The sequence below is a fragment of the Passer domesticus genome, chromosome 7 (assembly GCF_036417665.1).
Source record: "Passer domesticus isolate bPasDom1 chromosome 7, bPasDom1.hap1, whole genome shotgun sequence".
In the NCBI taxonomy this organism is placed as follows: Eukaryota; Metazoa; Chordata; class Aves; order Passeriformes; family Passeridae; genus Passer; species Passer domesticus.
In genome coordinates this window covers 57,118,368-57,141,376 of record NC_087480.1, presented here as the reverse complement: position 1 = coordinate 57,141,376, position 23,009 = coordinate 57,118,368, and the positions used below count along the sequence as shown (strand labels likewise).

Genomic DNA, 23,009 nt, shown 5'->3' with positions numbered 1-23,009 from the left:
TTCTTGATTTTAGCTTTCCTCATTCCAATGGCAAGAGGGAATTTGTTTTTCTAGGTCATCTTTCCATATCATTAATGAATTAAAGCAGCATCTTTTCAGTACATCCCATCAAAAGAAGCAATTTTCATCTTCTCTGAAGACAAATTATAAACCATGAGTTTTTCAAGGGTTTTGCTGCTTATGAAACATTAAGATCTTGGCTATTGCACCGTGTAAATTAAAGGCAGATTTAGAAAGGGGAGATGAGATCAGTTTGCTGATTTTTTGGAGCAAATATCAAAATGCATTTGAATGATAAGATAAACAGAGCAGGCTGAACAGCTGCTCCTCCACAGTGACTGGCTGTCTTTGTGCCTCTCACTAGTAAGAGCTTGGCCTGGGCCAGCATTAGCTTATGCTCAGTCTCTGCAGCTGCAGCATTTTGTCCCAAAACTAAGACTCTGAAAATGTATTTTTAATTGTTAGAGTTAATGCTGGCAGAAGATACCTCAGCTGAAACCTTTGAGTCAGTTTTTAAAGACTTAACAGATTAAGACCAGTGCTTTAGAGTATTGTTTATTCTCTTAGTAAATATTAAATGTCAGGCTTTAATGTTACTGCTCCACTGTTTAACAGTAGATAAAAGTAGCTTTCAAGAAAACAAACTTCACCGAGTTTAACTAGAAAGACAAACTAGACAAATTACTTGATAATGTCTTTCATAATATTGAAATTATATGTTAATATTATTTCAAAACTACAGTAGGACCTTTATATTTTTTCCTTTTGCCTCCTGAGAGCCACCAAATCCAAAGCCTTAAATAAGACATATTTTTCTGGCGTGTGCCAGGTGATACAATATGAGTAAAAATGGAACTTCATTGGACAACCTCTTCCAGGATGTTCCACACAACTTTTGTCAGCTGTATTCAGGAAAAGTTCACTTCTATGAAACAGGTGCTGAAAGGGTAACCAGGGATGTAAAGTAGCAATCTAAGTGAGAGGTTAAAAAGACAATCCAGGCTGAGAGAGGACAAAGATGATTTTTAACATCATGTGTTGCAACAGCTGATTGTGCAAGGAGAAATATAGAAACTACATAAAAGCAAAGTTAGTGCAAATTGAGAAGACTACCTTTATATAATAAATTAAATTTCTCATCAGAAATTTAATTTATTATATAGAGGTAGTCTTCTCAATCTGCAGAGCAGAGAGTTCTGGAAAGTCTTTCAGCAGGAGTATGTAGGACACACATCCCACTAACTCTAAGATGCAGTGTCATATATTTGAGTGGGACAATGTAGTAGTTGCCTGTCTAAGAAAGTACAAGAATCTGGAAATTTGTTTTCTTTCATTATCTTGCATGTTTTTCACCATCATTGCATTTACATTCTGGCCATTTTCTTTATTATTGTAATATTTAACAAACTACAAATCCAATGTGTTCTTATGTGCCTCAGAAATTTTACTTCAGGCAGCATAAAATTCAAATGAAAGACACACCTAATTGTGAGACAGTGAACAAGTTTAAAAGTTGAATTCTTGCAAAAACAGTGTCATAAAATCTGTTTACAACAATGGAAATAGATACAGATTTTGCTGGTTGTGCCATTGGTATTGTGAGACTGTATTGCACAATATTTTTCACGTCAACCAAAATGTAACATGTTAATCAGCTAAAATTTGCACATTTGACAGCTCAGCTCTCTGCCCTCAGAACAGGCAGACAGGTTTAATATTCTGGTATGTCAGAGTGTGGGCAAGGTGGCAAGGACTTGTAAGATTACCTTTTTGTCCTTACTTCCACCCAAAGAAATTAGACAGGGTTTTGTCACAGAAAATTCAAATGTCTGAGGGAAGACTGTCATTACAAACAAGTAACTCCAAAACTGAGTAGCTGCAGGAAAGGGAGACAATGAGTTAAGTAACTTTTTCTTGGTGAAGCCTCTAGTCAGAACATCTAGCAATGCTACTGAGTCTGCTCCTGGTTGCAGCTACTCCCAGGGCTTTCAGTTCTACACTCTTTGTGAGCCACAGCCTCCTCTTTTATGAACATTTTATGGTAAACAAGAGGCAGAGAATTTCAATCATTCACAAATGACCGTGTGAAAAATGACAGGCACACTCAAGAGAGAAACAACATCTCATGAGCAGATCGGGGATTATGGGGTTATGCTTTGCTGTGTTTGTTTTTCAAAGTAAATATTGATTAAACACTAGGACTGCCTGAATTTAAAAATTTAATATACCCCAATTACAGGAGGTAATCAGATTTCCATTGCTTTCTTGCCTTTCCAGCATATTTACATACTTAGAGAAAGACTTTGGTCTGGATTTTCAGGCAGTGACTGCCAGCTTGTAGTAAATAATTCAGCAGTTAGACTTCATAAAGTTACAGAAAACAGAGCTATCATACTGAAAACACAGCCTTGTCTTTTTTCTTTTCTGTTTCCATGGCAGGAAGTTACTTTTCCTTTCCAAACACGGTTACTTTCCTCGAACAACAGCTTGCACAAATATGAAATGACAACTCCTACTCATGGAAACATTTTGCTTAGGCATTCCTGCAAACTTGGGGTTGTGATTTCAGAGTTTTTGGAATCCCTTGTGCTTTTGTAGGACATTTGCAACAAGTGAGAAAGAATTTGCAGATGCAATGTGTTATCTTCAATTGAGAAGAGCTAATGGTCATGGTAAGATTTAGGTACTGGAGCCACATTGTGATGTCAGGGTCACTACACACAGTGACAGAGCAACGTGAACTGCCAAATCAGGGGGAAAACCCTGGATTTCCTGGCTCAGGGCATGTAAATCACAGGGCAACAGAACACTGAAGATCACAGTGTCACCATACTGTATTTCCCTTATTACCATCTTTTTTAAGAGGTAACTTTGGAATAATTTTGAACAAGTTTGCTATATTACATCTATTTAAATAGTCTCAGATAGTACACAGTGTATTAAAGTTGGTATAATAACAAGGAAAATATTTTGTGATTTGTGTATTTTTTTCAGAGCTGTTACTTATTTTCCATACAAACTAATGTGCCATAAAAAGTACCCCCTCACTCACTTGAATGCAGTCTCATGACTCATGACATCAGTGAATGAGACACCACATGGTAAAAGGCAGAATGTTACCAAAAGGCTGATAAAATATACAAATCAATCTATTTCAGTGTATTACTATTTAAAAATGTGTGCCTTTTATTAAAAATAAGAAAATATATGACCATATAGTGTTTTGTTAATTGTCTCAGTTAATGAAAACCAAAATCATAAATATTTTTTAGGGTATCAAACTCAATTCAAAATGAATACCTGTCAAATGTTCTTATACCCTTCCATTCTATTCCATACACATCTCATTTACATATGTACACATTATTCTATGACCTGCAGTTATGTGGTTGTTGTATGATCAGAAAAAGGATGGGGGCAGATCTGTCCCAGGGAGAAAATGGGATTTTATATTTTTAAATACAGACATTTTGTCTGCAAATTTATTTTCAGGCTGCTGTTGATAAGATCTTTGTCTAACCCTTTGCAGAAATAAAAAATTGTTTACATATGAGGTAGGCTTGGAAGGAAATGTTTTTAGAAACCATGAATGTAAAACAGTTTTCAGTGATTTTAGTAATAAGCTGCACAGAATGTTGTTCCCTTTTTTTTTGCATTTGAGTGTACAACAGTGCCTCTGTGGGAATTCTGTCCATTTGCTTCTGAAACAGGAAAAGAGAGAAAAATATTTCTAACTTTGGGAAGCAAAATTAGCACTAACTCCAACATTTATACATGTAACTGTCTTTATCCTCCATCAAGCAAAGGAGTGAGTTACCTGGCAGGTGAGTCCCAGGCAGAGCAAGGAGCCAGAAGCTCGGATGGTTGTGTGAAACCTCCCCTGCCACGACAAGGTTTGCTACAATCCCCAGAAACAAAAATAACCCAGTGTGTGTTCTGTGCTGTCGTGCAGCTCAGCCACTCTGCCTATCACTTTCAAGTGCTTGCTGGAGAACAACCACGTGGACAGGAGGATCGCGCGCTTCGTGCTGCCCGTGGGAGCCACCATCAACATGGACGGGACGGCGCTCTACGAGGCCGTGGCCGCCATCTTCATCGCCCAGGTCAACAACTACGAGCTGGACTTTGGGCAGATCATCACCATAAGGTACAAACCCAAGCTCCACATGCTGCATAGGATCATGGAATCAGCTGAGTTGGAAGGCACCCATCAGGGTCATCATTTTGTTGAGTCTGAGGCACTGCTCTTGTATGTAGCAAGAACAAATCTCATCTCTGCTGTTATCAAAGATGCATCCCTCATCAAAGGGTTGTTTCTGACTAACACAGAGATCAGGGACTGCTCAAACATAAATTGTAGTGGTCCTGTTCAATAGATTCTTGTGGACACCAGGAAATGTGCTTCTGTTTGAGGATAACTGTCTAATTTTTGCTTTTAGACAACCCATTGATCACTTCTAGCATTGGAACATTTTATTATTATGGGTGTTTAGAACACTATTTTAAACTTCACAACTGTTTTCAACTTGAAGTCTGACTTGTGTCTCCAAGTGAAAGGAAAAGGTTAAAAGTTGCAAAATGGGAATTCTTGTATCAAGTAACAAGGAATAGTGTGCTCTGGGAAGCCCTGGCAGGATCAGGGGAAGAGGGAAGGAGGACAGATGCTACCATCAGGGCAGGTTTTCACGAAGATGTCAGGTCACTAAGATGTCTTTTTAATTGTCTTTCTGCTGCTTGTTAAAGCAGAAAGCTTCCTAAGCAACCACACTCTCAGTTGGTAGAGAGTGTTAGAGCTGTGTACTCCATCCTTGAAAGGTCTGTAATGGATCCAAAAGATTGGAAGATCCAGCTGAACAATTACTGCCAGAATAACTCCAGTGACTGCCAAAGAATTCCTCAGGGACTGAAACCTGCAGGTTTCCAGCAGGGAACAAATGATTATAAAAACATTCCTCATAGTCAGAGCTTTGTGCAATATATTTGAGATCTGCTTAACTATCCACCCACTGACCTCACCACTGCCCCATTTACACTGCTGGGCCTTGCCCATCTTCTGCTGGACCTGAAAACCTTCATGACAAGAAGAGGAGTGCTGAAACCAACCCCAGATGACAGCTGAGGTTTGCTAATGGGCTTTTGGCAAGACCTGGTCGGACTACAAAAAGAAGAAATAAATTGTGCCCATATGAGCTCTTGCTTCAGGCTTACACTCTTTGAAAATTGCTGGAATGAGCTTGTTCTAAAATTTAGTCTTTTGTGATTTGGAATTTTGAGATTTTTTTTAGCATGTGATGCTAAAACATAGCATAGCATGAGCAGATATTACACACACTTTGAAGTAAAGACCAGTAATTTTAAAAATGAAGGAGAAGAAGGGTGACAGTAAATGTAAAGAATCTAAGTTCTAACTTTTTCTTAGCAGAATCTCCTTTTATCTCCTTTACCCCCCACATTATGTGCTAGTACATAAGGACCAGACAGAAGTAAAACAGTAGACTGAAAATACAAGTAAAGACTGGGGAAAACCCAAGAAGAGAAGAAAAATAAAAAGATGCACAAATGTTAATTATAGTTACCTGTTACTCAGCTACCAAGCTTCTGTCCCTATCTATGCTCCATTACCATGTTATTAGGATGCTACACAAGTTAACTTTTGCAAAATTTAATTTTAGGTCCTTCCCTTTCCCTATCACACCCACATGCTAATGTTTTGGGTTTTTTTAAACAAAAAGGGCTCTAGGTAGGAATACTGCTGCTGCTGTACTGGTACACTGTACAGCTGTAAGCAAGGGACTGGATATCCCTGTGTTTCAGTTTCCATATGGGTGAATACACTTATCCTCATTTTCCATAGTAGGTCCATGAGACTTAACTGCTTGCCAAAAGCTCTGACATTCTTGACTGATGAATGCAGAGGATTATCAGTGTAAATGCTTTCTGTCATCCTTTTACTGTCAACGTTTGTTCTTTGTCTCTCTACTGGATGGCCTAGCTCTTGGAAGTCACTAATTCGGTGGAAATGAATACATCCAGTCACTTTTGCTCCTGGAAAAAGGAATTAAATCCCTCCCTTAAAAATAATATTATGAAAAAAATGTTAAACCTGCCAGGTCTACTCTTGCCCTGGTCTCCCACTCATTTCTACTTGCCTGGCTGAAAAAATGGTATGAAGGTCAAGTAAAAACACTTTCTATAAACTGAACATGTGCAGTCACATTCAGGCTTGCTGCACATTTAGATCCAAGTATGCAAAGCCACGTGCTGCACAAGGGCTTCACCCTGGCCCAGCCTCTTTACCCTTGGCCTAACCCCTGAGACGGATTGACAGTAAAGGCCCCAGCAGGGCCAGCCACGGATTTGCCCATGGTGACCCAGAGGTGTCTGCTGGGAGCTTGGCTGCCAAGGACAACAGCCTTGAGGGGGGCTGGCAGACTCCTGGCACACAGCTCTGGGTGGTGTCATCACCCAGGGCAAGCTGGCAGAACTCAGCCCTCAGCCTGGCTGGCCCCTCTGCTCTGCACCTTTGACATTGGCAGAGAACAGAACTGCCCCACCAGTGCCAAGGCTGCAAAGGCTGAGGGTGAGAATTTAGCCCTGGGCAGACAGTTTGGCCTGTCCTTGCTGTCTCACCTGGATTCTGTCCACAAAACACTGGCACTTCCATGCAGCGCCTTGTGTAAGAGCATGGTTTAGAAACATGTGTGGTTTCTTCCAGAAAGTAAAGCTTATTCCTTTCTTTCCTTGTTGAAGTATCACAGCAACAGCTGCCAGCATAGGTGCTGCAGGCATCCCACAGGCTGGCCTGGTGACAATGGTCATTGTTCTCACCTCGGTGGGGCTCCCAACAGACGACATCACGCTGATTATTGCCGTCGACTGGGCGCTGTAAGTAACACAATTTATATATATATATATATATATATATATATATATATATATATATATATGGCAAAGTAAGTGATTTTGTAATTTGAAATGGTATTAATGTAGCCTTAGATTAAAAACTCTGCTGATGCGGACATTATATTGAAAAAAGATAGATAAATGAGGGAGTCTAGATGAGTCTTGGAAATACTTGGAAATATGTCTTGCATGGAAAGGCTGAAGAAATTGAGTCCATTTAGTCTAAAACCAGAGCTGAAAAGGTCACCACAGCAGTTTTTTACATAGATAAGATTGTCCAGAAGAGGACATTGATCAATCTTCACATTCACAGAGAGGGTGGATGAAGAAGTGGAGCAAAGCACCTACCTCAACTCAGATCCCAAAAGAACTTAATCTTAACTTATCTAGAAGGATAGTCAGGCAGTGGAAGTGGCTGCACCTAGCCAGGTTGGATGATGACAAGTTTGAAGGTTGAGCCAGACAAATGTGCTTAAGGGGCAACGCTGACACCTTTCCTTGGACAAGGATAAGGGGCCAACATTCCCAGGAAACATGGTTTGCCTGCACTCTACTTGTCAGCCCACTGACATTTCAAGGCCATCATCGCAGAGTAGTGAGGCACTCTGCAAGAGGCCTGAGCCACTGCTACAGCCACTGTAGCACTGGCACCCCTGGCACCCCTGTGCCCACAAGAGCCATGAGAGCACGGCGATGGTGTGGGCTGTGTATGGCTGCTGAAACCCCAGTACAGTCAGCCTGAGTGCTGGCACCAGCAATGTCTTCCTTTCTCCACAGATCCTGAAGCAATTCTATGCTCTCTGATTTCAGTGCTAAAAAAGCAGCACCTGCTTGCAGCCCCCAATTTTGCAATTCTGCAGAGAGGGCACTTTGCTGCATCCCCAGTCAGGGGGCATTTAACAGCACAACCAGGGGCTGAAACTTCACACAGTCAGGATGAAAGGGATTTGTGTCACCCATGAGAAGAGTCACTTTAAAAATTCATATGGAGTGGTTTATCTGAACTCTCAACTTTCATGTAAATGCTGATGAACCAATCAATTTTGAATAGTCTAGGAAGATGAATAATAAAATACTGGTCCCTAGCTCATTAGCATGTCAATTAACTGTGTAACTAGCATATGAATACACAAGGTAATATCAAAATTATTTTTATTTAAGCTATTTAAAATATATCTCCTTTAATATAGGGAGTTTCATTACATGAGTAAATTGTGTTACAAGTCCATTCTGTTATATATCCTATTTTATTCAACTTTTAGCCACTTTTTTTTTTGTACGAAGAATTGTGAGAAAAAATATTTTCTGTCCAGTGTAACAGAATATTATTATTATTAGCATTAACAGGAGTAATGAATCTTGTGTTGTATGAATATTTTAAGACTGTATTACAAAAGCCTTTTCCCTCTATATTGCTCCGTTTTTGCCCAGCTCTTGCAACATCAACATTTCATTGTTTTTCCAGTAAGCCTTCCAGTGTACATGGGAATTATTCTTCTTTTTGTCTTACACAACTTTGCAAAACAACAGAGAAAAGACTTTTCAGGCTATAGCTCCAGATGGTATTAAAAAGTGAGTAAGGAATAGACCCAATTTTCTGTCTTTTGCAGATGACCTTTCAAACAAAAAGCATATTTCTGTATTTCGGCACTTGGTGGTTTCAAGAGCCTGCAGATGCAAAGTGTCAACATGGTTGACACGATGAATATTTTCAGTATTAGTTTTGGAAGTACTGGAGTATGAAGAATGCTTAAAGAAGGCTGGTTAGATGATCTCACGAGACTGAAATACCCATTACAATGCACTGCAGGTATTACAACTCTCTTAGGTAGCCATAATGTGTATGTGACCTTCATACCTTTAGCTAGTGCTTAGAGACATAAAGAAGAAAACCAAAATGTTTCCTAGCTCATTTATCAAACACAAGGTAAAAGTTTTGCATCTTTAATAACATCAATTACAGCTCAAATACCATGGACACACACGTTTGCACTGAGAGAAATGCCACCAGCAGCAGGCTGGCCTCTCAGTGGAGAAATGCCAGTGGTGTGTGTTGTGATTCTCCTCAGGCATAGTGCAGACTGCTCCATACACTCAGAATGTGGAACACAACTGGGCAAACAATGTGCCAGGCAGTCCTTTTCTTGAGTTTCAGTGTGGAGCACTGTTTCCTTGGAAAAATCCTATCTTGAAGGGATGCTAATTACAGCTCGAAAGGGAGCTCAAACTCTTGAGCTCTGTTCTTACAACTTCTTCTCTACCACAGCTGACTTATTGCACAATCCAAAATTCACAACACTGAATATCTTTCCAAGAATCACTATTTGATAATCAAGAAGGAAAGAAGTCAGTGTGTAACAGGAACTTTTAACAGTATGTGCTGCAACTGCTTTTTTTCCCTGTTTAACATGTTCTTGTGGAAATTTTCTTCAAGACAAAACCCAAAATCGGAACAGCAGGAATTAAAATTGGATTGAGCAAACAAGTGTAGGACTGGGTCCTGGAGTCAACAACTGTGTCTAGGTGTAGGCTGTGGAATATTATTGCTGAAGTTACTCACAGTTGCACACACAATTTGGTAACTCCACACACAAATAAGCTTTCATGCAGGAATTTTCATGATAATTAAGCAGACAAATGCATAAACATTTATATGCACTGAGTACCAACTCAAAATATCTGAAAAAAAAAAAAAAAAACGAGCACAGAGTTTCAATTCTTTTCTATATTAAGATACAGGATCAGAAATCTGGGCAGTGTTGATATTGGACCGTCACTGACTTTAATAAGCCAAACATCTGGAGATTTCTGAACCTCCATTTTATAACCTACATTTATAAATTAAGTTACTAATACGACAGAGTTTTCAGATGTATATGTTTTTCTTGGAAAAGACATTATGTATTTCAGACCTAGAAGCTATATAATCGATCTGAAATCTCATCAATTTTAATTAATAGGTTCCAGGATGATTCAAGTGTAATGTTTGTCTTTGACAGACAGTTACTTTTGTCTATTTACAATCTGTATTTTAATAGATTTATTTTTTAGACAGTGGGTAAAAGGTGTAAACAGGGAAGAAATCCCATAAGTGAATAAATGAAAAATAGTTAAACTATGTATACGCAAAATATGGTCAAGCATACAGATTTAAATTGGAAAAGGTAACTGAAAATGAAGAGTCTTTAAGAGCTACTGCATAGGCTGCATCAGAGCCAAAGTCACCACAGGTTTTACAGGAATGAACATTACTTAAATATGGTCAGTGGCTGCTTGGTTTGTGAGTGTAGCTACATAGCAATCTTCTGAATTATTTTGATTGTATCCTGCCCATTCTACCAATACAATAATCTTCTTAAGTAGCACTTTGGTTGCTAAGATTGGTACCACGATCACTAATATAAGGGACTGGTTGTGCTGGCTGATCTCTGCTTTTATTGAATTCTGACATTTGCAGCACCAGTCTCCAAATCAGGCCATGTAGCTGGACCTTAACACATAAACTGGGACAGAAATGCAGGTGTGATGTGCAGTTCCACCTTTTTAGTGCTGAATCAGCTTGCATCTCCAGGGGGACACAGCTACTCCACTCAGCTCAGGTACACAATCAAATGTGTGGCAGCACAGCACACCAAGCTCAGAAAAGGCTGGAAAACCCAAATTACCTGTTCAATAACTACAGGATGCCTGATACCACACTTCTTAACATTTCTAAACATTTTAGCTCATAAACCCAGCAAAACTGGCCTTCAGGCATAATTACAGCTGATGGAGGCACAGGAATTTACCCAAAGAGCCAACACCTTACCATGATTGTTTCATTTTCCAGAGACAGGTTTAGAACAATGATCAATGTCCTGGGGGACGCGCTGGCTGCTGGGATCATGGCCCACATCTGCCGGAAGGAGTTCATCAAGGATGGCAATGAGGTAACCACACTGTGAGCAGGGTGTGCCAGGGTGTGCTGTACTATGGCAAAGAACCTGTGAGCTCCTCCACTTGGTTCCTCCAGTTTCTAGAAGATGTTTCAGAGAAAGGACAGAATTGGGCAATGGGGTGGAGGGATCTTTTTCCATGAGGTCATGTGAAAAGCCACTGGAGTTCAGAGCTTGCAAGGCAGCTGTGCCTGGCACACTGGGGATGGGAGCAGCAGAAGCAGCTGTGCTGTCCTGCAAATGCATGGGATGCTGGGACTGTGAGTCCCACACTCAGCACCCAGGTCCTGACTGGCCAGTAATTTGTCCTGATAGAAGTGTGACCAGCACCAGAGCAGGGTGACAGATGTCCTTGACCCCCTGTGTGGAGGGAGAAGTAAAGGTATCCATGAGTGTGTACATGTGTAATCAATAAGCTCACATCAAAAGCAACAACCCTGGCGTTGCAAGCCCCTGAGTCAGCATAATCTGAAGCCACCTTTGCAATAATTTTGTTTCCAGACTAGCACAAGCACATGATTCCATTCTAGACTTCATTCTCAGACATCTTCATGATTTCTGTATTTAATACAAGTCCTTCATTACAGCTTTGGTTTTTCCTCCTCTGTATCTTATTTCATACAGCACACATACATCTTTATTCTGCCCCTGCCTCCTTCCACTCCTATGCATTTTCTCCTTCCTCCTTGGCATGCATAATTCAGTCTTTCCTTGTAACAGGAACTCCTCATGTCCTTCCTCCAATCCTTGACAAAGGAGATTCCTAATTCCATGAGCCCATCAGATTTGGAGGTGCTAATCTCCAACCATTTTAGCTCATGGCAGAATCTCATTACCTTTCTTCAACTAAGACAGAATAGTAATGCAGGAACACTTCTTCATTGGGACTAATCTCCAAAAGACAAGTTTCATTTCTGTGCATCATCTGTAGTATTCCACACAAATAGGAAAGTTTTGTTTCTATCATTATTTCTCTCATTCCACAGTTTTGTGGTCAATCCCATTCCCATGCCTTCCTGCAACATTCATTTAAAATTCCTGCTATGTAGAAAGACAGGCAGTGTCCTCTGAGGTAATTAGCACCTGCAGTAACTACTGATGACAGGATTATGCCTGACTACAGGGGCTACACATGCAGCTACCTACAACCCCCCTAAAATACAACCTATGGGCAAGGTAGGTCACCCACTACAAAGCCAGAAGTGTAGGCTGAGCTCCTGCACAACACAGGCCTCCTGACATCTCACTGCTGTATTTAGAACTCAGTCAGAACTTAAGAATAGACGTTGCAGTAATATGAAATCCCTCCTGAGGGATTATTTAGTCATCTGTGATGAGATTTTTCTTTGAATCATGCTCTGTAATGGTATTAAAATATACTGCTAGTCTGCCATACATTTTGGCTGCATAATTTGTGCAGTTAGTAATATATACCCAAAGGCCGTATTTTCTCAGCTGCAAGCCCACCTCCTTACTTTGCCAGTATTTACGTCTTACTTTCCCCATCAGAATCTGGTTTGATTTAAAGAACACTTCAATATTTAACTTACGAATCAGTTAATAAAATCCCCTTTATTTCTTTCAAAACAGACACAACTGAAGAGACAGGTGTTATTTTATTGGGTTAGAAGAAAGGCATAAGGCAACAAAAAATATTTTGTTGGTCTATTTAATTGCACCCAAGAGCAAGCACTGCCCAGAGCTCAGCACAGTGGCCATTGAGAGTCTGTACTTTTTGAAGTGAGCCCTGGAATTCTGGTCTCTATTTACCCTACTTGTATCAATTTACCAATGGCAAGCAGCTGTTACCATGAGTGTAAGTTCAATTAGAGTTGTGACAAAATTTGCATTTTTACACAGACTCCTTCGCTTCATACAGATGGTGCAAAGATGCCTTAGTGTATATGAGAAACAGCTTCTGGAAGTCCATGGGGGCTCTAGATAATCCTGGTGAATGTAAAGCAGCCCACAGGCTTTCCAAGTAAAAATTCCCTTCCTGTTGTATACAGCAATCAGTGGCAGTATTCCAGATCTTAATGCTTTTCACATAGGTGCCATTGATCTGTGAAACTAAGCCTGTTAACATCCATCAGATTGTGGCTTACCAGAGAAATGGCTGTGTGAAGACCATGAATGAATCTCGTGGACCAGAAACAGTGAAAGGCTTGCAGCACCATATACCCATACAAGTGGAGCAAGAAGAAACTCCAGTGGAGAATCACACTAAGAAATCCAACAGTAAAGACCACTGCACTATTGAAATAAATGAACTAGAAACAAATGTGTGACTGCCACACTGCGAGGTATCTCACACCCCAGTGACCTGATACCCAATCTCTACCTCACGGCTGGAAGAAGGACTCTTTGCCTTGAACAGGAAAGCGTGGACTCACTGCCACCCTGCTTGTACTGGAGCTAGGAGACCAGCTGTGAACGTCAAGAGAGGCACACAGCTTGCAGGAGACACGGGCTTCTCTAGGTGGAAGATTTTACTACGGAAAAATTAACTAATGGACTGCTACTGTTTTATTCTGCACTCACTGACTTCAGTATAGTATTTGACACTCCCCTGGCTTCCTTTTTTTTAAAATGCTTTTTTTTATTTGACCCTTTTTGATTTTCTAACCAAAGCCTTTTTTTGTGAATCTCAGTAATTACCAACACTGTAGAACTTTTGCGACGTGAAAATGTTTCACCAAAACTGCTAAAAATACTAGTTTTGTCTAATATTCACTAAATATAGAGTTTGTGCTTAGTTTTAGAACAGCAGTAAGAAAATCACACTGATTTCCTGATCTCAAGGGGTTACATCTATTCCTAAACAGTGCAAGCACAGGGGAAGTGAAGTGTGCATTTGTGCAAGACAGGACATTAAGGTAATTGTGATGGGCAGCCTCCAGAGACAGGCAGTCAAGTGTGATACCTAACACAAAGATTTCCTAGGTCACTGCAGAGCACAGTTTGCCTTCCAAGTGCCAGATTTATTAACCTTTTTTTAACCTAACTCTTCAGTAAAGTCAGTTCCATTCACTTGCAGTGGCAGAGGCGATGTGAGCTCTAATCCATAAGCACTGGTGCTAATGTGTCCTCTCCTGTAACACATAGGTTGTTCTACTGTAAATATGTACAAACTCAAAGCTCAAGCTCATGAACTGTGTGCTGCATCCAAAGGGCAGACTGAACACAAACTGGGACCCGAGGATGCTGAGTTAAAATGAAGTTTTGTGAGGAGTTTGCTGTGGAAACTGCTCCATTATTTCTCATAATTCAGTTGACAGTTACTCCCTTTCCACTGTCTACTGAATCTTTCACTTACAGTAAAATCTGCCACATATGTTTCCAATGTTTGTGATAGAGAACATTTTTAATAAACCTGCCATTTAAAAACTGTCTGTGCACTTCTACTATTAGTGTCTTCTTATGTCTCTGCTAAAATAGAGAGTGGAAGTGAGGAGACCTTTTGAAAAGCTGGGATTTGATCCAGAGATTACATACCAGCTCATACCAATATACTTGACATATTATATTTAGCTGCTTGTGGCATAGCAGCTTGAGATACCATGTGCCTGGTATTCTAATATGCTCTTCTCATCTGCAGGGGAAAAATAACCCAGTCAAAAAGGACAATTTCTGCATTAACCAGTAGCAGAAGTGTTTCATGCATTAGCTCATTGCAGATTCAGTGTATCATTCATTCATGATTAGAGGTTTTCCTGGGATGTACACGTTCCCCTCTTCTTTAAGGGCTCCTGTTCAGACTGTTTCTTATATCATGCACTGAATAGTTGCCTCAGAGCACTGTAGTATAGGTAGTTTAATGACCAAGCAGTAAAGCCAGAAAGAACACACATAGGTCTTCCTTGTCTGTAGTTCCTCAGAAATTATGTATTATTTTGAAAATATATACAGCTGGCAACTTGATTTGACTCTAGAGTGAAAACAACAAACTCAGAACACAAAGAATAGGGAAGAACTGAAATGATTCAGAGCAGTTTGCTCCAGAACAAGTCCACTAAAGGACCAGTTCTGCACAGTGTCATAAGAACGAGTGACTGGGGAGAGCTGAGGCTGGTCTGTGCCCCTCTGAATGAGCAGAAGCACTGACTGACAAACACAACATCTGATACTTTTCATCTCAGCAGCACTGGCAGCTCCTGGAGGTCCCCCTCATCCTCCCCAGCTGTCCATTCCTGCCTGCACTGCCTCCCCTCCTCTCCCAGCTGCACAGACCCAGTTATTTATGAGGCCAGACAAAGAACCAGATGAGAAGTATTCTTAATTCAAACCAGTTCACATATGTTTTTAGCATAGTCCCAACAGACAGTTGTGTCAACACAAGTGAAGGGGTGATGCAGGGACAAGATCAAGCAGCCAGGGATGGACTGGGCAGGGTCTGTGTGCCAACCGTGCCCCCAAAGAAAACACAACAGAAAATTTCAACTTCCCTCAGTCAATTACAGCTACATGAAGTGCTGGTATGATCCTGCCAGTCATCTATCAGTCTGCAAGCACCTTGCACAGATAAAAATCACTAAAAAAGAGGCCAAGACATGGAACAAGTAGTTCTGGACTAAGTGGTTTTGGAGAGTCTGCCCACACACCATGCCACTGTGCCAAGCAGAAAGTGCTCCCAGCCTTCCACCTCCTTCCAGCCCAGCCACCTACAGCCTTTGGCTAACTACAAGTGCAAATCCTTTTGCCCCTTGCCTGAGACAGCTCACTTGGTGTGACACTTTTCAGTGCAGTCATGGCTCAAGAGGTCTAAGTCAACTCTGGTGCTTAAGCAGCTCCTAGAAGAAGAACTCAAATGAGATAAAGCACCAAACATCAGCAGTCAGTTGTGCTGCTCAAGTCCTGCACAACATTATGGGTTTTCAAAAATTGTGCCCATTCTGTTCTCACATGTAGGTAATATGGGAACCTCATGTGTGAATGCATATTTTTATGGTATCAACAGGCTGGTTTAAAATCAGCTCTCTGCACTCAAACCCTAGTCAAAGAGTGTCCAGTTCTGCTTTGCAAATTGGGAATGCATTATGTTTTTAACATTTTACTGTTTGGATTTTTTTAAAACTTGGGGTTTACAGCAATCTGTGCCTCCCATTCAGCTGGGAGGAAGGCAATGGTCCTGTTTCTCACCTGACCTTTTCCATTTGTGATATGAAATGCTCTAACTAGAGGCCTAAGGCACTGTGGGCCTTGGTTCTGGTGAACATGTGTTGCTTACTGTATTGTGCCCTTGACTGGAGCACCTGACTGCTGCTGCAGTCATTCTGTACTGAACACGACACCACTGTTAGCTGGGAGAGGTGAACACTGATGTTATGATAATTTCTGATCATTTCTATGGCAAGTTTTCCTCCATTTAGCTATTTTCTGTGTCTCGTGGTGTGTGCTGTCAAGCAGCTTGATGCACAGTGCAATTAGACTACAGTAGGTTCCATAAGATATTTGTATGCATGGGTCTGTTCACATTTTCCAGTTATAATCACACTTCCTTCCAACAAAAACAACAAAGCTGTTGATTATCAAGTTAGAGTGCAAGCTTTGTGTTGGTAAATATGTTTCTCCTACTTTCAGAACATAAAAACAAATGTGACCTTTATAGTGTCAAAAAATTTATATTAAAAAATCAATCAATCGACCAGTCAGTCACTTACTACAACAGTTTGCATGGTATAATTTCAAGCATATGTGGAAAGAACATATTTCTTAACTGGCAACATTCAATCCTATTTTGAAGTTGCCTCCCCCTGCTAAACAGAAAGGGAATGTGGCCAATTAAAGTCTTCTAAAGGGACACTGGCGAAGACTCTTGAGGAGGGAAAGAAGATAATTAAGAAGGGTGGTGCACTGCATACAGCTATAGAAGAAAGAATTTGGGGAGTAACCCAAATCAGCACATATTTATCAGAGGCAGTGGTTTTATGCTTGTTAATTTGCAACTCCTCTGTTCTGATGATACTACTGAGAGGAAAGAAGCTGCTGCAGATTATTGTGGCATAAAACACCATTAAAGACACATTAAAACAGGTTCTTGAGGACTTTGCCAATGCCAAGGAAGTTCTGCAGTGTTGAATTGCTGTAATAAATCCTTGTGCAACAATTAGAACTGAAAGAGATACAAACAGAACACTTACACATCCCACTGATTCCCAAGAGCTTTTGGCTGCCAACCCTAATACAGAAGTTTATGGAATTAATACAGTTACTCATAAGCTCTGCTAGTCTTAATTGATTCTACTTAAACTATTTAATTGCACCTAAGTTTATTTGTGCCAGCTGAATACAAATCCTACCATACAAATAAGATTATCTAAAAAGTCAAAACTTTAAATTGGATTTGCCCACCCTGCTATTCCAGCACTTCTATAGCATTTAGAAAAGACAGGAACTCTGCAACACCCCCATTTGATGAGGTCTCACTTTCAATTCTACAACAAACATCAATTTTAGTCCCTTTTAAACAACAGCAAACTGATTTATAATACTTTCAAAGCAGACAGAAAGCTTCATCTTCAAGCCAGATGGATAGTTTTGGAAATGACCTCAGCCCTTTCTGTGCTTTCCATAAAAATGAGGTAACTATTAGCAGACGGTGGTTGATGTGTGCGAGCAAAATGTGTAACCTGGGAGATAAGTGAATGTGGAAAGCTCGGGCTGCCTTTGATCTGGCCCAACACTAAGCACCCCCGGTCTGTGCCTCTGCTGAGCACCCAGGTGTGTTTTTTCAGCAAGAGCAGCTCTGTCAATGAGCAGTTGCTGGCTTTCCCCCGCAGGCATTAAAGCCGACAGAGATCACAGCTCCCCACCTGAGAACTAAGTACAGGGAGGAGACAAAGTAATGAAGGTTTTTCTACAGGGATGCTACTGTTGCCCACCTTGCAGTGGGAGAGCACAGCAGCTTTTCACAGTAATAACTCTGGCTTTGCTGCATTTGGAAAAGAGGCCCCAAAATAGACAAATTTAATGAACCCATTCACTAACAGCTGAGCTGAAAATGAAACACATGTATTAAAATTCTCAGTTTAGCCTGTGATTTCACCTACAACTGAGATGAGAGACACTCAAAATTACATTCCTTACTAACTACTCTGGAGCATACTGATTGATATTCCCGGAATTTGTAAGAGGGTTTGTCCCACAAAACCCCAAATGGATTAGATCAATAGAACAGGAAGGGTGGTCACTACTTAAGGTCAGGTTCGTTATTCACTCAGACTTCCCAAGTGACCACAAGAATGCAGGGTTTGCTTCCCCTCTGTAAACAGAGAAAAGGTCCTTTCTAAACCAACAGGGTGATGCATGGTGAGGATAAATGAGCTGAAGACTGAGGCAGTTACATAACACAGTACAGGGGACTCATGATTACCTTGGATTAGCCACTTCTGTCTCTCTGGAAGCACCACTCCCAATAGTCACAAGAATTGCCAGGCTTCCATTTTAAGTGACAGAACCTCAGATGCCATCATTTATAAAGCAGCAACAGTTGTATGGCTGTTGCCTAGAAGATGATATATGGGGAAGAGATTTGGCAGAGCAGAGACTTTTGGCAGATTTGTGTCACAAGGTATTTTAGAAATTTTGCAGGCTGTCAGAGTAAAATCATAGCAGTCTGTTACTGAGAGAGTTGTATTTTGGGGAATGAGTACAGAAGGCTTCAGAAAGACAAGATGGGGAGTATGGTGGGTGAAGAGGGAAAATGTTCAACCACTTCTCTTGCAATAGAATCAAACCTTCTTTCCCTGCTGGCTCCTCAATGAGATGGCATCAACAGCTGGAGATGGAGGGAGGGAGGGAGCAAAGCATCCCTTCTCCTCACAAAGCTCCTGAAACCACGTTGCCTCTGAAGTCTGCAGGTACCCACAGGTATCTGTGACTCCCTTCACAGCTGTCCTTCCTTCCAAACCACCACAGAGCACTCAGTTCAGCACAAGAACCTGCAAATGTTGTTCCTGAAGAGTTTGAAACTAAATCATTATAAAACTCTAGATTTCCCCTTCCACTGGGAATTCCACTGGGATGTGCTCAGGTAGGTCACAGATGTGCTCTTCAGGTTCCTTCCCTGGAAGTTTTGTTCTGCAAGGTACAAAGAGTTCCACATCTGTTGCTTTAAAATCAGCCCTCTTTCATCACAAAGAGATATCTGCATTTCATTTAGGAATTAAATGTGTGCTTCTGTGTTTCTGCACACCACACCAGCTGAAAGCCAGGCTTTGACCCACCACATGAAACTCACCGTAGTTAATTGTTGCTTTTGAACTTTCCTAAAAAGGATCTGATATCCCCAGCCCACCACTTGCCACCCGCCCTGCCCCCGAAAAAAGAAGTATTTTAATAAGATGGAAAAAGCAGGGGAAGCAAAACAAGAAGTGTTTTATGTTCACAGATATCTCATATTACATCTGCTACAAAAACTGCATGGGCTAAATGGCAAAACCAAAAGAAAAATGAGACTGACCTTGAGATGTTTCATTATGATTTCATTGCTTCTAGTGGTTGTATTGTGTTTTACCACTAGGTTATTAAAAACATGTGGAAAGTATACAGAACTAAGTCAAACTGAGCATTTTCAACCCTTCTTCTTTTCCATTTAAATACTTTCATATTTCTTTAATGAGTTTTCCTGAAAACAAAGTACAGAGATTTGGGTAGTCTACATTGACAGTTAATCAGTATAATCTTTGTTTTAGAATAAATCATCCATTTTTTAAATAAAAGAAATAATTTCTCTGATATTAATCCTTCCTATCCACATATCTGGGGAGGGAGGAATCAGGATGGACAGGAGGGTGTCAGTCCAGCAGTGGTTGGATCTAGCTCTAGCAGGAAGTTCTGAAAGGAAGATTAAAAGCTCTGCAACTGGGAGAATTTCCACAACTCCTTCTCAGCTGGGGTCTCCACACTGGTGCTGAGCACAGGACTGATGTACAGCTCCACACCTCACTTTCTGCACAAGCTCTCCAGGGTAAATTTCACAATAGATGTTAAGAGGTAGGTGATCTGCATCCCATTTTGCTCATCTCCCCCAGGTGGGAACAAGCTGGAAGATTCACTTTGGTTGTTTCTGCCTGGTTTGGCATTGGGAGATTCCCTTTGGTTCCTCCTAGCTGCTTTGCAGAGAGAGCAGCAACAACCAAAGTGAGTCTTCAGTGTCAAATCAGTCAAGCTGTGTACCCTGTGTCCCCCTCAGGGTACACAACCTCAACTCTTCAGCACATAGGGAAGTGCTTTGAGTTGTATTTGTATTCCACTGCTGCATTTGCAATAAACAGACCCAAACCAGAGGTCCACCAGAAAGAAGGCGGGACATCTAGAGTGTTATGTAAGTAATCAAAGTGAATTTTAATCCTGCATAAAAGATGGATCTTAAGATCTTTTTAAAGCTAATTCCTGTGATGACTGTCAACGCACACAGTTCTATCCCAAGTAACAAAATGAGTCTCATTAATTTCCTGTATGCAACTGGAGTTGAAAATACTGAAAATCAATACAAATTTTTTTATCAGAAGCAACATTCTCAGCAGTATCATAATCATATGCTAAAAAGAGATTCTGGAACTATCATGGGGAAAATTTGAGTAGCCTGTACAACTGTGCATTAAAACACTCTTTGCCTGATTCAAAACCATTTAAAGAAGGACTTTCTTGATGGACTTTTTAATGTCCTTGGATACTACTGAAGAATTTTTATGGAAATACTTTGTATACTGGATTATTAGAACACATTTATCATCCGTTGCCTGCACATATATCTCACAGCTGGCTGACTTCACAATAGCAGCATGAATCACAGCTACAGGGCACACCAATATTTTCCTCACTAAAGGCAATGGAGTTCCTTAGAGAATTTACTCACTGTTCTTGCATTAGTATAATAAACCAATTACAATGACCTCCATAAATGGATCCATTAAAGAAGGAAATATTAAAAAAAAAAACAACTAAGCTTATATTATGTAAGACTCTATATATGTTTAAGTTTTTAGGATACTTACACCCAAACTCAGGGATTAAGACTCACCAACATTACACTGTAGAATGAAATCAATTAACAGGATATTGGACTATATCATAGAAGCTTTCCAAGAGACTGCTTCCCATCAAAAATTCTATTTGTAAAATATGTCTTTATTCTTGTTAAATAAGAATAAATTTGCTTAGGTTGTTTCAAGCAAAATTTGCAAAAATGTTAGTGGGCTCAGTCAACCTGGTGAGAAGGGGCATCATAAATTAAACTCCTATTTACCACCAGGAAACACTTTCAAGAGAGAACAATCAAGAAGCTTTGATCACACCCCTCCCACCTCCCTGCTCTGCATGGACCACTGGGGAGCAGAAGAAATGGCAGTGGGGTCCCAGGAAGGAGGATACTCCCCATTCTCATGCACTTTGCTCATGCAGGTCCCCAGCCTCACTCCTGTGTGCACAGAATGGCTGCTGAGGAAACGTCCTGTGTCTGTCTTGCACAGCAGCAGGAGAGGAGGAGGGCGTTTGGCCACAGACGCCTCAGGAGCAACCCTGCCAGCCCAGCTCCTCAGCACCTGCAGGAGCTGGAGGATCCTTTCCCCAACTGCCCTTTCAATGTAGTCCTGAAGGATTTATGAGAGCTAAGATAAATAATGTCCAAGTCCCAAAAGCAGCGATTCTTCTGTTGAGCAGATGCAGCAGCTCTTCGCCCCAGCAGGGCTGCCTGGCCCAGGCTGCCTGCCCAGTGAGGGGAGCAGCTGCCAGCCCTGGGGAGCAGCCCCATGGGGACCCTGTCCCACTGCCAGGGACACTGTCCCTCTGCCAGGTAGCCTGTCCCACTGCCGGGGACACTGTGTGCCCCACTGCCAGATCTCCAGTCAGTTCCTCAAGAGCTGTCACTGCTCTCCCAAGTGAGGCATTGTCAGCCTCCCTCTGCCCCAGCACATCCCCCTTCAAATTTCATCCATAGTTTTTCTTTGGGGTTTTTTCGTGGGTTTTTTTTTTTTTTTTTCATAGAATCGTAGAGTCTTTGGATTGTAAGGGGACCTTGAAGACCATCTAGTTCCAATCCCCTGCCATGGGCAGGGACACGTTCCACTAGACCAGGCTGCTCCAAGCCCCATCCAACTCACCTTGAACACCTCCAAGGATGGGGCAGCCGCAGCTCTGAGCAACCTGTGCCAGGGCCTCACCACCCTCACAATAAAGAATTTTTTCCCTAATAACTTATATAAACCTGCTCTCAATTAGAACACATTCCACCTTGTCCTGTCACTGCGTGCTCTTGTAAATAGTCTTGTCCCACCTTTACTTAAAAAAAAAAAAAGAAAAAAAAAGTTTTAAAATAATTTTTCCTCAGAAGAGTATCTATATACTGCATAAAGCACTTCTTTTTCATTAAACAGAACACTTAAATCCCGAACACCACAGCACGGCGTGAGGCGCTCGAGGCAGGGCAGGACGCTGCTCACACCCCACAGAGGCCTTGGCTCCGTCCCCCATCCTCCCTCCCTCCGCCCCACAAGGGCCCCCTGGAGCTCACCCCTCCTGCCAGCTGAGGCTGGGGACATCGGGATCATGGTGCTCCTTGCAGAGGGAGTCACAGGGTACCATGTTTTGCCGGCCTTGTGCCGCCTCCCTCCCCGCAGAGGCCGCCACGGCCGCGGCCGCTGCTCCCTCACGGCCGGCGGGATGGCGCCCGCTCCGCTGTGGGAGCTCCTCCGCGCCCTTTGGGTCAGGGGGAGCCTGCGGCTGTGTGGGGAGCAGAGGGGAATGGCTTCCCCGCATCCGGCCCCTCACAGCACGCCGGGGAGGCAAAGGGGGTAACGCCATGTGGGGAGGTGAAACCCCTGGGGAAGAGGCAGCACTCGCAGGCCTTTTTCCCTCAGAAATGGCCAAGGAAGAAGCCATGGGGTTACGTGGAGGGGGCAGGAGGCGCAGTGGGCAGGAGCGGGCGCTGGTGCCCTCTGAGGGGATGGCCATGGGCGAGGGTCCTGGAGGAACGGGGTGCGGGAGAACGGCTGCAGAACGGCCCGTCCACATGGCAGACACAGATGGGCTGTGTGCCCACCGCTGAAATAAAAGCTCATTATCCACGAGCTATTTTTGGCACCTGATTAATTCTTTATAGCTCTCAAGCTGCGTTTGTACTCCTCTCGCTGTGAAAAATCATAGCTCGGAAAAATCCCATTTCCCCCCATT

At 41.8% G+C, this 23,009-nt stretch overlaps 2 protein-coding genes across 2 annotated transcripts in view; one reads left to right on the top strand and one right to left on the bottom strand.

Moving 5' to 3' along the window:
* SLC1A7 (solute carrier family 1 member 7) overlaps positions 1-14,210 on the top strand; it is a 47,109-nt gene extending 32,899 nt beyond the window's left edge. Inside the window, exons 8-11 of the mRNA XM_064428903.1 lie at positions 3,953-4,147; positions 6,751-6,885; positions 10,733-10,832; positions 12,890-14,210. Of these exons, the coding sequence (XP_064284973.1) occupies positions 3,953-4,147; positions 6,751-6,885; positions 10,733-10,832; positions 12,890-13,126 (667 nt within the window). The 3' untranslated portion in view covers positions 13,127-14,210. The remainder of the gene's footprint in view (positions 1-3,952; positions 4,148-6,750; positions 6,886-10,732; positions 10,833-12,889) is intronic.
* CPT2 (carnitine palmitoyltransferase 2) overlaps positions 1-22,865 on the bottom strand; it is a 63,839-nt gene extending 40,974 nt beyond the window's left edge. The window contains exon 1 of the mRNA XM_064428898.1: positions 22,351-22,865. Coding sequence (XP_064284968.1) covers positions 22,351-22,850 — 500 coding nt within the window. The 5' untranslated portion in view covers positions 22,851-22,865. The remainder of the gene's footprint in view (positions 1-22,350) is intronic.
* Positions 22,866-23,009: the final 144 nt, after the last annotated feature.